Consider the following 15,540-nt stretch of genomic DNA (forward strand, 5'->3'; position numbering starts at 1 on the left):
CAAACTAGTTTTATTGATTTCACAAAAAAGCTATGCACAGGGTACTCACAATATCTCCACACCAACAAGCAAGGTCTCATAGGGATAACAGCTATGATTTGTTTCCAATCACCAATATGGCCGACCTCCAGTTGCATGTCTGCGTCACGTGGCTAAGCTCCTTCCGACACGTTTCGTCATATCTGACATCATCAGGGGCATTTTTGACTGCTGCTGAACTCAGCAGGCATTTGAATCTGGTAAGAGACAGTGTGTTTCTTCCCCTTGGTGGTGGATCCATCTTCTTTTTCATCACATACTTCTAAAGGATATTTTACAAGGATTGTACTATTGGATTATAACACAGCTTTGCCAATTACCACGATCACATGATCATAAACCCCAACAGGGATCTGAAACCTCCTAAAGGGCCAGAAGGCGCCAGTGCAAAGGGGTTAATAGTGAAGTTCGGGTTTCACTAAAACAAAAAAATTACTCGCCTAGATGGATACTGCATCTGTCCCCTGTCAACCCTAACACCGAGAACTGTGCGATTAAAGACCGCTAATCGCTCAGCTCTCAGTCTTCAGGTAGCAGAGAGCTGGTGACTGTCATTTACCAGCTCTCGGCTTTGCCCCTCCAGTGCTCACTGGAGCGTGGGGCTGTGGACAGTTAGGAGGTTCTGGCTCATGCTCTCTGAGAGACTCAGCTAGCTGCCCGTCTAGGCATTTGGGTGGATCCTGATCATATGGTCGAGATCTTTTCAGAGCCTGGACCGACTCTGTGACGTCAGCCGACAGCTGAAAACGGGTCACAGGTGTTCAGGACGAACATTACTCCTGTGATCAATAGAAGTGCAGCCAAAAAAGCTTTGGCTGTATTACTCCTTTAATACTTTCCTTTCTGGAGGGCAATAAATTCGAACCTCGTTCTCTTTAACCCCTTGCCAACCCACCACAGTACAGGCACCCCTCTGTGACCGCTGTGTCCACAACCGATTGCAGATTCCAGTAATCGGAGGCCTGGTTATTGTATGATCGCTGTTGCCTATGCTGTGTTTGGCCCACAGCTGTCACATGGTACCTGGGCCAATCACAGCACCCTGTACCATGTGATTAGCTGTAGCCAAACAGGTTAACCCATTCATAACAGTTGAAAACTTTGTTGTTACAATGATATTCATTGTAACAACAAACAAAATGTAAAAATGAAAAATCACTGATCAACCCCCCAGAGTAGAACAGTGTTACTATGGTGACACTAAACTATTCTAATAACAGAATGAAAAAAAAAATAGTAAAAAGTGAAACAAAATGTTTAAAAAAAATGGAAAAAAAATAGTAAGAATGAATAAAAAATATTTACTTTTTCAAATGCCTCCAACAGATAGCTCTATTTGTGTGAAAAAATGATAAAAATATCATTAACGTAGAGTAATGCATGACCGGGCAATTGCCAGTTAAAATAGCGCAGTGATGTTTGAGATGCAGTGCTAAGCGGGCAGACTTTATACATATTATGTGGTTTTGTCCAGTGATATCAAGATTCTGGCAGGAAATAATTCAAATATTATCCTCTGTCCTGAATATGCCTGTACCTTTGACCCCAGAAACCTGTTTGCTGGGTATATTAGATGAAATAACATGGTCTAGATATCACAAGATAATGCTTAGAGAAACGCTGTTTATGGCAAGGAAAACAATCACAGTTAAGTGGATTCAAGTGAAGCCCCCTGCTGTTAAGAACTGGATAAGAGCGGTAAATCAGATTTTACCATTTGAAAAAGTATTATATATGCATAGAGGATGCTCAACGAAATATAATAAAATTTGGGATAATTGGTGTCAATCAACATTAACCAATGGTTGAATATAAGGAGATAACCAAGAGGATATAGAGGGATGCACATAGTATGATGAGGAAATAAATCTATGATTGCAATGGAGCAAGGGGTTGGGGCACACCAGGACAACGGCGATCAATTAAGCTAAATGGATATACATTGGCATAAAGAGATTATGAATACTAAGTAAACAGATAATTATTTGGATATTGTATATTTTTTTATTTTATATTGTTTTGTCCCTTTGTTGAAAGGACGTTTGGAATGTTCGTTTTTATGCACAAATTGAAATAAAAAAAATAAAAAAAAAAAATAGCGCAGTGATGAATAGCAAAAAATGCCCTGGCCATGAAGGGGGTAAAACCTTCTGGAGCTAAAGTGGTTAAAGCCTCTGACTTGCAAGAAAATCTGCATTCAACACAACCTGGTGTCAGATGTCTGTGGCCCTGGTTATGCAGTGTGCACAGTAGGGGACCAATGATTCGACTTACCTGGAAGTGTGTTGCATGTAAAGATTCTTCTGTAGGCTGTAACTCTTGAAGAGAGCGAAGCTCGGACTCGATGTTCGCCAGAGAGTAAAGTGCTTTTTCAGGCTGCTTGATTTAAAATTTTTCCTTTAAGCAATAGGGTCTCGGGTTTTGAAAAAAAAAATCATGCATACTTCCCTAGTTGGATGCAGCATCGATCCAATGCTGCATCTGTCCTCCGCAGTCTCTACACCATTAAGTGAGCAATCAAAGACAGCTGATTGCTCAGTTCTTGGGTCTTCGCTGAGCAGAGAGCCAAAGCTCACTGGAGTACAGGGCTGGGGAGGGGGTGGGAGCGGCTGGCTCAGGCTCTCAGCATCATGATGAAAGGCTGAGCAAGCTGCCGCTCAGGCATCTGGGTGGATCTTGACATTAACCTTCTTAGCGGTATTCCCGAGCGTGGCCTGGGGTTAAATTTCAGAGCCAAAAGCGGTAACCCCGAGCCACACTCGGGGTACCGCCAGAAGCATAGCTGGATCCTGAAAAAAAGGTTACTTACCTTGTCACCGGGATCCAGCAATGTATGCGAGCGGTATGCGGCGGCGGATCTTCCTCCCGATCCTCTCCGTGCCCCGGCTTACGTCTCCTGCGACGTGATGTTCGCAGGGGGATGGAACCGGCGGCAAATTCAAATGTAAAACACACCAAACACACTGATACCATTCAAAATAAAATAAATTCACATTACATCGCCCCCCAGTGCCCTTTCCTGCAGTTTTACTGTACTTTTTATGTGTATATATATATATATATATATATATATATATATATATTTATATATATATATATATATATATATATGTGTGTGTGTGTATATATATATATATATGTATACATAAAAAATAGGGATGCACCGAAATTTCGGCCACCGAAATTATCGGCCGAAAATGAGCCTCTCTCATTTCGGCCGATAATGGGTTAACAGTGCCGAAAATAAAAATGGCCGCCGTGGGGAAGGAGGAGGGCGCAGCGCAGCGCAGCGCAGGGCAGGTTTCAAAAGTCCCGCCTCTGGCCGGCCGTCCGCCTCTTAATAATGTCCCTACTACTCTGTGCATTATGAATGGACATACTAGGCGGGGGGCGGGGAGAGCGGCCGCTATAGAGAGAACTATTGTGATCCTTCACTGTCAGCTCCTCACGTCTATGTATGAATGAGAACTGAACTGAGCTGACACCGGGCGGGGGGGCGGGCGGAGCGGCCGCTATTAGCTGTGACTATGTGAGAGCTTCTCTTCCCTGACAGGCACGTATCTCCGCTGACAAGGAAGAGAAGCTCTCACATAGTCACAGCTAATAGCGGCCGCTCCGCCCGCCCCCCCGCCCGGTGTCAGCTCAGTTCAGTTCTCATTCATACATAGACGTGAGGAGCTGACAGTGAAGGATCACAATAGTTCTCTCTATAGCGGCCGCTCGCCCCGCCCCCCGCCTAGTATGTCCATTCATAATGCACAGAGTAGTAGGGACATCATTGAGAGGCGGTGCCGCCGGCCAGAGGCGGGACTTTTGAATGCAGGAGAGGACACCCGAGGAGGAGGACGCTGAGGCAGTGGGGGAGGGGGGAGGGGAGCTGAGGCAGCTTACCAATGCTATTAGTATTATGAGGCATGAGGGGTTAATGTATTGTCACTGCTGGTCACTCATCTATTAGTGACTGACCAGTGGCAGTTAATTAACCCCTTTTGTGCTGCATTAGTGCAACCAGTGTCAGTGTTAATTAACACTGGTTGCACTAATGCAGCACAAAGGGGTTAATTACCTGCCACTGGTCAGTCACTAATAGATGAGTGACCAGCAGTGACAATACATTAACCCCTCATGCCTCATAATACAAATACCATTGGTAATTAAATTAACCTCTTGCCAACCCATCACAGTACATATACTGTGACAGGGTGGCAGCGACAGGTGTAGGTGTACGTCGCTGCCTGTTTTTGGTTTATGTCCCTGTTCTATCCATTTCAAATTTTTTTGGGGGAAAAAGTCATTTTCGGTTTCGGTTTCGGTTTTCGGCCAAGGGCATCCTGCATTTTCGGTTTCGGTTTCGGCCCAAAATTTTCATTTCGGTGCATCCCTAATAAAAAACTATAAATAAGTTAAAGTATGTATGTATTATATTATAATTTATGATTTTGTGTTTCAAACTTTATCATACCCGAGATGTTATAAAGAAGAACGCACAGTAAAAAAAAAAAATATGTAAATACTGTAGTTGGTTTGGGCTGCTCATTCTCAAGAATTACATGCAAAATAATGGTACCGCTTTCAGCACCTAAAATCCGAAAGAATCATACCGCCAGGGAGGTTAAAGGATCGGTGATGTCAGCCGACAGTGAGCTTTAGCCCACTATACATGGGTACATACAGAACAGTAGGATGACTTAATAATAATGTTTCCCTCTATGTAGTCCTCTAGTTTTACAATTGACATCTATTCCAATATATAGGATTATGTCATTGTGAAGGAGTCCGGAGGGCACGTGAAATACAGTAGTACCACACAGAGACCATTGGTGGAGCCTTGCTCTCAGTCACAAGGAAACAACCACATCAAAAAGATCCTTGAAGTTACCAATAAGATCACTGAGCTTCTTGCAGGAGAGGTAAGTGGTGCGGGGAATTCCGTAACATTACCCAAAAACTGAAGGAATGTGTCTAGATCAGCCTTTCTCAACCTTTTGAACACAGAGGAACCATTGAAATACATTTCTGGTCTCAGGGAACCCCTGCTTAAAATTAAAAATCTACAACTTATGACACATTAGTGTGACAGTCATTGGGAAGAATTCCCCTTACTCTTGTCATCATTAGGAAGCATTAACCCCTTACAGATAGCTAAAAGAAACAATGGTGTCATTGGGAACTTATTGGAGAGGCAGAAATTGTCCATTGCTTAAGGAACCCCTAGCAACCTCAGGAGGAACCCTGGTTGAGAAACCCTGGTCTAGATGGTGACTATATCATTGTGTGGTTCAGCTTCCAAAAAGGTGTCACGGTCTGCTTTTTATATACAGGAATGGGAATATTTAGAAGAGCACGATGGCCTTGAGAAGCAGCTGGAGATTGTGGAAAGCCGTAGGAAGAAACAACAGCCTAGTTTGGAAGGTAAGAGGGGACTTAGAGAAGAAGACAACTGGAAACTATCGGCGCCAGATCATGTACATGATCCACCATTTCCGGGTAGGGGTTGCGCGTGCCACCCCATCGGTGCTCTGATTCAGTACAGCACAAGTCAGTCAACCAAAAATCGGTTTACCAAAGACATGTAGCAGAATACATTTTGACCAAAATGTATAAAAAAATTACATTTTTTAAAAACTTTTTATTGGATATGTTTTATAGCAGAGAGTAAATTTTTTTTATTTTTTTTCAAAACTTTCGGTCCTTTTTATTTACATAATAAAATAAAATTAAAAACCCGGTGGTGATGAAATACTACTAAAAGAAAGCTCTATTTGTGTGAAAAAAATTATATAAATTGTATTTGTGGATGGAGTTTCATGACCACACAATTACCAGTTAAAATAGCGCAGTGCAGAATAGCAAAAAAATGCCCTGTTCATGAAGGGGGTAAAATCTTCTGGAGGTCAAGTGGTTAAGCGGAGCTCCGGGAACCTTGTAGATGGTTGGTTGTGGATCTTAAGTCCCGTACACACGAGTCGAAATTCGGCCAGGAATTTTCGTCCGACGACCGATCTGCCGATTTTCGGCTTGTTAGTATGATGCTTCCGACAACCGACTCCGACTTTTTGGCCGAAAAAAATCCTGGTGTGCAGGCTATAAAATGTTTGTCCTCCGTCAAAACACGTCCGATTTTTGTGCAGTCTGTACAGATTTCCATGGGGAAAAATCTTATGAGCAAGACTGGGCATGCTCAGAGATGAAAGAACACATAGAAAGCAATCCAACACATGACATCACTTCTGAAGTAGAATTCTGTCGTGCGGGAAAATTAGTGTGCAGTCTAGGCACATTCCAACCAACAAAACACCACTCTGGGCAAAAGACGGACGACCGGTCGGTGGAAATTCGTTGCGTGTGTACGGGGCTTTACTTGGTTGGTTGGTTGTGGAGTTACATATAATTTTAGTGTGACGACTAAACTCTTTTGATAAAGAAGTCCATTGGGTCTGGCTAAGCTGTTCCCACGCCGGAGACGGCATGCTTGGACTTCCAAAGGATAAGCCAACAAGTTTGGCCAAAATCTATAACCTGCTTATAAAGGCTTTGAATTCTGTATAAGAGGGTGAAAAAGGACTTCACTGAAATTGTGAAATCTTAAAAAAATGATGCCCCATACCTTCTAAACAAAGGGCCAGAGTGGGGCCGGACTGTGGCCAGTGTGAGTAGAAAATGCCCCGGTTTCAGTGGCAGTAAACAATGCCTTAAGCCTGGTACACACTATCCATTTTTTTGAACGAAGGAAAAAAAAATGATCAGCTCCCATCGGAGCTGAGCAATCTCCCCTGCCGAATTGTTGTGTTCTGACAACCCCCCCTGCCACCAGAACACTCCAGTCAGCGCTAATTGGGGACCAGTCAGCTGCTGGTTTTCCAGCATGCTTAACCAACAGAAGCCAGACAAACGGCCCGCTTCTACTGGACTGGCTGCCATACAGACGGGCCAAATGTCGGCCATTTTTTATTGAACCGGCCGATGTTGCCCGGCGTTTGGCCTATGGGGCTTAAGGCTTAGTGGTCAGTGGAACTAAAACAATTACATAGCACCTGTGGTCAATAGGAGGAAGAATAGTGACTCATCATAGGTATTGGTGGGAGATATAGTGCCCCATCATTGGCGTCATTGGTAGAGTGCAATGACTGGTGCCTCATCATTGGTGTCTTTGAGAGGAATAGTGCTCGGCTGTTGGTGTCAGTGGAAGGAATAGTGCCTAAATGTTGGTGTCAGTGGAAGGAATTGTGCTTAAATATTGGTGTCAGTGGGATGAATAGTTCCCCATTGTTGGTGTCAGTGGGAGGAATAGTTCCCCATTGTTGGTGTCAGTGGGAGGAATAGTTCCCCATTGTTGGTGTCAGTGGGAGGAATAGTTCCCCATTGTTGGTGTCAGTGGGAGGAATAGTTCCCCATTGTTGGTGTCAGTGGGAGGAATAGTTCTTCATTGTTGGTGTCAGTGGGAGGAATAGTTCCTCATTGATGGTGTCAGTGGGAGGAATAGTGCCCTATCGTTGGTGTCAGTGGGAGGAATAAAGCCCCATTGTTGGTGTCAGTGGGAGGAATAGTGCCCCATTGTTGGTGTCAGTGGGAGGAATAGTGCCCCATTGTTGGTGTCAGTGGGAGGAATAGTTCCTCATTGTTGGTGTCAGTGGGAGGAATAGTGCCCCATCATTGGTGTCAGTGGGAGGAATAGTGCCCCATCATTGCTGTCAGTGGGAGGAGTAGTTTCCCATCATTCAGCTTCGGGTGTGGCTGCAGGAAGGTTCTCTGGCTGTGTGTCTGCTCCAGGTGATTTCTGTGAGAGGGGAGTTCGGTAAAATCTCTCCCAGCCCTGCTGGCCCCTATCTGGGGAGGCCATGCAGGCCAGCAGGGCCTCTCCTGCTGGAAGCTCTGAACCATCCCCTGGGCAGCTGGATGACATACCTGCTCCTGGACAAGCCATGGCTGGGGATCTCTCTGCCCCTGGTGAGGATGAGGATACCGAGTCCATTCGGGAGCGAGTGGTGGCCGGGATCAAGGTCCTGAATAGGGAGAGAGACCAGCTCTACAAACTGAGAGCGGAGTTGAAGCGTCTGCGAAAGCAACGTGAAGGTTTGCACAGCCGCAGCCGTGGATCTATGGATTCGGAAATCCAGTTGGCAAAGGTCCGGGTTCAACACCAGGAAACCATTGTGGCCATGATGGAAGGTAAAGAGGGGCCCTTTAAGGAAAAGTTTTGCAATGACCGGAGATTTGCAAGGATGGCAAAGATGGAGGTGGAGGAAGGGACCCCCGGTTCTGACCCCCTGACTCCCCAAGGTGAGGTAAGCAGCCCATTGCCTTCTCAGGGCTCAGGTGGCATGCTTAAAGTGATCCAGGCAGTGGAGTCTCCATTACCGGCGGATCAGCTGGTGTTTGGTGAGGAGAACTTTCCTGATAATGTGCCTGATAAGGTAAAGCCTAGCAAGTCACAAGTGACTGATAAAACTATTTTTGTGCCATTTAACACCTTGGCTAATGCGGATGTTTTGCCCAATGACACCCAGGCTGGTAATTTTGTATCCAGCAATATTTCAGCAGCTGATGTTTCCTTGCAGGAAAAACTGCGTTTAAAAAATGACATTGCAGCAAAGGAACTACAAGAGCCAGAGCAACCAATTAACCCCCCTTTTGCTGAGTCAAAGGCTGTTTGTCCAGTCACAGCTGCTGTCTCTATACTGCAGCATCAGGCCACCTGTGGTACTACAGCAGAAACTGTGATAGTGAATGGTGATTGTTCTGACATTTCTTCCAACACAGCTGTTCTGAATAATCCTACTAATGTTTTTGTAAAAGACAATCCTGCTGGCTCAGTACAAGCAGTTAATAATAAGGATAATAATAATAATGTACCAGCTAAAGTTACACCAGTGTGGGGTCTTGGCCCTGATAAGCCTTCTTTTGCTCAGGTGGTACGCTCTGCTCCTGGTAATATTATTAGGCCAGGGCTGCAGCCAATGAGGAACCCTGCTTCCAGGCAGAGATTAACACCACAAACTGCCACTTTGAGCACCCCTGGTTCCGGTCTTGGGTCTCTGGCTTCTGCTGGGGGTCCAAGACGTAATGTCGTTATACTTAAATGGGAAGGTGGTGCAGTCTCTCCAGCACGGCGTGTTGTGGTGGATATGATTTTGGAGATGGGCTTTGGGGCGAATGACCTTTATGCCCTAATACACGTAGCTGGGAGCCGGGAGTACACAATCAGCTTCACCAGGCCAGAGGGTCTTGACCTGTTCTGGGAACGATATGAAGCTCGGTGCAGGTCAAGACCCGAATGGGAAGATCTGGCACCAGTTGCTGTTTCGCAGAGATCAACGGTTAAAAAAATAACCATCATTCTCACTAACGAGAGTGTTCCTGCTCGGGACTTAGAGGTCTGGTTAAGGAACTATGGTGAGGTTTTGACAACACCAAATAAAATTCTTGATGAACGTGGCATATGGACTGGGGGTTGGTCAGTAACGGTCAGGTTGGCCAGGGATGGGAATGTTGTCCGTCACCTGCCCTCCTCGGCTTTCATAGGGAGGGATAGGATGACTGTTTTTTATCCTGGTCAGCCAAAGCTATGTCACCGCTGTGGAGAAAAGGGGCATTTTAGCTCCTCCTGTTCAGCCTTAATATGTTCGGTATGTCGGGGACAGGGTCATGTGGCCAGGGACTGCACCCAGGCGATAAGGTGCAACCTGTGCCTGCGCCTTGGCCACCCCTACAGCCGATGTCCGGAGGCCTGGCACAATATGGAGAAGGAGGTAGTAGATGATCTGTTGAGGCTGGACAGGATGGAGGATGAGGCCCCTGGTGTACCATCTTTCCCTGCGGTGACTGACTCCCCTGGTCCTGTTCAGGATCCCTCCCCAGTTTCTGTGGCAAACCCTCCTGTGTCTGTAGGTATTCCTTCTGTGGCTGTCTCTGTGTCCCCCCAGCCTACTGTACCCGCTCCTCTTGTGTCAGAACCTTCCAAGTCTGTGCCCCCTGAGTCAGTCTTGCCCCATGAGTCTCCTAGGTCTGACTTAAAGGAAGGTCCCCCCCCACCCGGAGTGGTGGGATGTGCCAAAAAGGGTGCTGCTGCTTCTTCTGTAAAGAAGTCTTCTGCAAAGACTTTGAAGAAGAAAACAAGAGATGAAAACATCTTGGAGTCTGACCTGCAGTACCTGGAGGAGAGAAGGAAGGTTGTGAGGCGGAAGAGACAGGCGGTGAGGACGGAGCAGGAAGCCCCAGTGTCTGTCCCCAACCGTTCTAGGGCTTCTGCATGGGATATTTCCTCATATGGAGCTTCCTCTGAACAAAATTCAGACTCAGAAATGGAGTTGGAGGAGGCCTCAAGAAAGAGAGAGGCTTCTGGTGATGAGCAGCAGAGGGGAGCTAAGAAGCAATCCACCCAATAACCCAAATGGCGGTTCCCCCTCCGTTAAAAGTGGTGACAATAAATGTCGCCAGTATTAAGTCAGTAAGAGCTCGTTCTATGGCCTTCTTTTTGTTCAGCCAATTAGATGCTGAAATTTTATTTTTGCAAGAGACTAGGCTCACCTCCTTGGCAGATATTCATATGGCCAAGAGAGAGTGGAGGTATGGTCCATCTTACTGGTCTCTTGCGGCCGAGCCTTACGGCGGGGTGGCGGTGTTGTTTAAAACCGGCATGGTAACTGTCCGGCGGGTTATTGAGGTGGAGATTGGGAGATGTATGGTCTTAGACGTTCTTGTGGGAGGGCAGGACCTGCGCCTAATTAATATATATGGGCCGCACACAAAGTGGGACAGGAAATGCCTTTTTACAAGGATCAAGCCATTTCTTTTTACATCCCGGCAAGTGGTTTTTGGAGGTGACTTTAATACTGTGACTAGGCCCAAGGACAGGAAGGACTTCAATGACAGGCTGGGATATGATAGCGTTTTTTTAAATAGTATGGTTAGGGATGCTGGTCTTGTGGATGTGCACATTAAGCACCTTCCGGATGACACAGGGTTCACCTTTCATCGAGGTAATAGTCAGAGTAGGATAGATAGGTTTTTTCTGAAGGAGGCCTCTGCTTTCTCACCCCCAGTGGTGCAGGCAGTGGAGTTCTCTGATCACTGTATGCTATCTGTGGTCTTGAATGCTTCAGACTTCCCTCAGAGGGGCAAAGGCATCTGGAGATTAAATTCGACTCTCCTTGAGGAAGAACATGTTAGACAATCCTTTGAGGAATTCTTTCAGGCACAGGTGACCATCCTGGACTTTTGTAGCAGCAAGGCTGAGTGGTGGGAGCTGACCAAAAAGAGGATTGCTGGATTCTTCAGGGGCCTAGCCAATAAAAAACAGTTTAATAGATACATGACCTACCAATGTTTGCGGAGGAAGCTGGATATTCTTGTCTCGAGAGGAGGAGATCCTGGGGCAATCTCTGAAGTGAAAATCCTCCTCAGGAAGTGTCAATATGACCGGCATACCTCTTTGGTTCTGGAGCGGGACTATGGGAAATACCACTCGCCTGACCCTTACCAGAACTGCAAACAGGGTGTAGCTGTTAAGATGGTCGTTGGCCTTAAGGATAGTACAGGTTCCTTGACAAAGTCCAGGTCAGGGATCCTGGAGGTCGTGAGGTCTTTTTATGCTGAACTTCTTGGGAGGAAAGAGCTTGACCGGGACAGGATGGAAAGCTTTTTGGACTCTACTCCAGGTCTAAATGGTGGAGATGTCCCTTTGATGAATTTGACAGAAGAGATCACAGTTGAAGAGGTGACGAGGGCAATTGAACAGCTTGCCATCAAGAAGTCACCTGGACCGGATGGTCTGACGGCTGAGTTTTACAAAGCCTTTAAGTCTATTCTGGCCCCACATTTGGTAGAGGTTTTTAACAGTTGTCTTGCTGAGGGGGTGCTTCCCCCTTCCATGAGACACTCAGCTGTGATTCTTCTTTCAAAAGGTAAAGATCCTTCGATGATTGAGAATTGGCGCCCCATCAGCCTTCTCAATGTCGATAGAAAGGTGCTGGCGAAGATACTTTTCTGGCGCCTATCGGCAGTAGCAGAGTCTTTGCTTTCTCGCCATCAGCACTGTTCGATCCAAGGTAGGAGCACCTTCACAGCAGTTTTAGCTGTCCGGGAGGCCTTGGAGCAGTGCAGGGCTGCAGGCTGGGGAAAGTATCTACTGGCATTGGATCAGGCAAAGGCTTTTGATCGTGTCAATCATGAGTACCTGTGGTTGCTCTTTAGTAAGTACGGTCTGCCAGGTGGTTTTGTCGATTGGTTAAAAGTTTTGTATAAGGGGGCAGAAAGCTTCCCTCTTGTTAATGGTTGGGTTGGACAGTCCTTTGAGGTTGGCTCTGGGGTGCGCCAGGGTTGTCCCCTGAGTCCCCTGCTCTATGTGTTTGCAATCGACCCCTTCATCAGGAGGCTAGAGAGCAGCATGTTGTGTGGGGTACCAGTGGGAATCCCGGGTGAGCCGCCTTTGAGGGTTGTTGCCTATGCGGATGATGTGTCAGTGATTGTCACTGGGACAGATGAAGCGGAGGAGGTGGTCTCTCTGACATCACGGTACTCTGAAGCATCAGGCTCCAAGATCAATCAGGAAAAGAGTGAAGTTTTTTGGATGGGAAAGGAAGGTGAGGGGTTTGATCTCCCGGACACCTTTCCAGTGCCCCAGGAAAAAATTAAGATATTAGGCATTGAATTTGGACCTGGCGATTATGGCCTCAAAAACTGGGAAGGCAGGCTGGAAGTTGCCAATACTAAAGTGGTCAGCTGGAAGAGATGGAAGTTATCTCTGAGGGAAAGGGTTGATCTGATTAAGACTTACCTGATACCGATCTTCTTGTATGTCAGCCCTGTCTGCATCTTGCCAGTGTCTCTCTATGCTAGGATCTATAGTGTGTTCTTCCAGATGCTGTGGGGGAACAGACTGAACCCCATCAAGAGGAATGTCACCTATCTATCCAGGAGGGAGGGTGGCTTAGGTATGGTCAACCCCGTTCTTTTCTTTTCGCTGCTATTTCTCAAGTTTAACATTGGTAGTATGCTTGCAGTGGAACCTCCTGGATGGGCAGGCATGTTTAGATCTTGGTTTAGGCCTTTTCTGCGACTTTGGGAAGAAGGTGGCCAAGTGAAGAATCTCAGGGGTCATCGTGGTCAGCTTCCAGCCTATGTCGCTCCGTGTCTGAAGTTGCTGCGGCAGTGGCGACTGTCGGCTGAAGATCTCAGATCCGCTCCGAGGAAAGTCCTTATGAGACGAGTCTTGAGCGAAGTCTTTCATGACCCACTGGCCTTAAGGGATTGCCCAGGCCCAATTTTGAGGGAAGGGTTAAGATTGATTAATTTGGCTAGAGTCCCCCTTAAATTCAGGGATCTGGCCTGGTTGTGCTTCCACGGGAGGCTCTATGTTCGGGGCAATTTGAAATTCCGCAGTGGGGTGGATCGTGGTTGTCCTCGGGAGGAATGTACAGGTGAGGAGGAGACTATGGACCATTTTCTGCTTCGTTGCCCTTTTAACATAGAGGTATACAAACAGGTGGGGCGGGCCCTCGGTGTTCCTTTCCTCTCCAGGCTGGGTTATGCTGAGTGGGTGTACGGAGCATTCAACACTGGTGGGGGCTTTTGTTTGGATACACTTTTTTTAGTTAGTTTAGTAGTCCGTTATTACACATGGAACGCACGGTGTCAGGTCACCCTTCGGCGTAAAATCCTTCCTGTTCAGGTGGTGGTGTGTGACATTCTGCATGAGGTGGGGAAGATTCGAGCGCTTGAGAGAGACAAGTGGGGTCAGAGGGCTTGGCTGAAGGCGTGGAGGGGTTTCAAGCCTCCCTGACTGCCAGGAGTCTCTTTCCCGGGTGTGGCTTTCTGTCTCTTATCACCCTAGATTTTTTCTTAATGCTTAGTTTTTGATAAATGGCTGCATACATAGGTGATGGGTTGTGCCTCTTAGGCCCTCTCTGCTGCTTTATGTAAATAGTTTTCTAAAAATGTTGGAAGTGGATTATGTATATATTGTATATATTCTGCACATGGATGTGTATTCCTTTGTTTTCGGTTGGAATATTGTACTATAGTTATGTTTTTTACTTTTGTATAAAATATGTTGCTTGATTCTTTTCAATAAAAGATCAATAGTTCCTCATTGTTGGTGTCAGTGGGAGGAATAGTGCCCCATTGTTGGTGTCAGTGGGAGGAATAGTGCCCCATTGTTGGTGTCAGTGGGAGGAATAGTTCCTCATTGTTGGTGTCAGTGGGAGGAATAGTTCCTCATTGTTGGTGTCAGTGGAAGGAACAGCGCCCCATTGTTGGTGTCAGTGGGAGGAATAGTGCCCCATTGTTGGTGTCAGTGGGAGGAATAGTTCCTCATTGTTGGTGTCAGTGGGAGGAATAGTGCCCCATTGTTGGTGTCAGTGGGAGGAATAGTTCCTCATTGTTGGTGTCAGTGGGAGGAATAGTTCCTCATTGTTGGTGTCAGTGGGAGGAATAGTGCCCCATCATTCAGCTTCGGGTGTGGCTGCTGCAAGGTTCTCTGGCTGTGTGTCTGTTGCTGCTCCAGGTGATCTGTTTGAGAGGGGAGTGAGGTGAAATCCCTCCCAGCCCTGCTGGCTCCTTCCTGGGGAGGCCATGCAGGCCAGCGGGGCCTCTCCTGCTGGAGGCTCTCAGCCATCCCCTGGTCGGATGGATGGCACCCCTGCTCCTGGACAAGCCGTGGTTGGTGATCTCTCTGCACCTGGTGAGGATGAAGATGCTGGATCCATTCGGGAGCGAGTGGTGGCCGGGATCAAAGTCCTCAATAAGGAAAGAGACAAGCTCTACAAGCTTAGAGCGGATTTAAAGCGCCTGAGAAAGCAGCGTGAAGGCTTGTTCAGCAAGAACCGCGGATCCATGGATTCAGAGGTCCAATTAGCTAAGGTCCGTGTGGAACATCAGGAAACCATCGTGGCCATGATGGAAGGCAGGGATGGTCCCTTCAGGGAGAAGTTTAGCAACGACCGAAGGTTTGCAAAGATGGAGGTGGAGGAGGAGACCCCATGTTCTGACCCCCTTCCCCCTCAAGGTGAGGTAAGCAGCCCATTGCCATCTCAGGGCTCAGGAGGCATGCTAAAGGTAATCCAGGTAATGGAGTCTCCAGTACAGGGAGATAAGCTGGTGTTTGGTGGTGTGGAGGACTTGCCGGATCATGTACCTGATAAGATAAAAGCTATCAAGTCTCAGGTAAAAGACAAAACTGTTTTTGTGCCTTTTAGCACCTTGCCTAATAATGAGGGTTTTCCCAGTGACACCCAGGATGATACCCCTGTGCTCAGCAATGCTTTGCCTGCTGAGAAAATGTTACGTTTAAAAAATGACATTTCTGCTCAGGAACTACAAAACCCAGAAGAGCCGATTAACCCTGCTTCTGCTGAGCCCAAAACTGTCTCAGTAATAACTAACCAGGACTCTACAGCGCAGCAGCAGGAAGCATTTGGTACTGCATTAGAAACAGTAACTACACCTAATAACATTGCAGATGTGGTGGGACCCACCATTGTATGTTTAACTGATAATGCTGCT

General features: G+C 46.8%; 1 protein-coding gene across 2 annotated transcripts in view; it reads left to right on the forward strand.

The window, feature by feature from the left end:
• The window catches only part of LOC309562628 (uncharacterized protein), a 42,696-nt gene that overhangs the window by 13,172 nt on the left and 13,984 nt on the right, over positions 1-15,540 (forward strand). For both annotated transcript variants that reach the window (XM_082266883.1, XM_082266884.1), the window contains exons 3-4: positions 4,794-4,949; positions 5,361-5,451. In XM_082266883.1, coding sequence (XP_082123009.1) covers positions 4,794-4,949; positions 5,361-5,451 — 247 coding nt within the window. The remainder of the gene's footprint in view (positions 1-4,793; positions 4,950-5,360; positions 5,452-15,540) is intronic.

The sequence above is a fragment of the Pelophylax lessonae genome (genome assembly GCF_965119305.1).
Source record: "Pelophylax lessonae genome assembly, chromosome: 9".
NCBI lineage: Eukaryota > Metazoa > Chordata > Amphibia > Anura > Ranidae > Pelophylax > Pelophylax lessonae.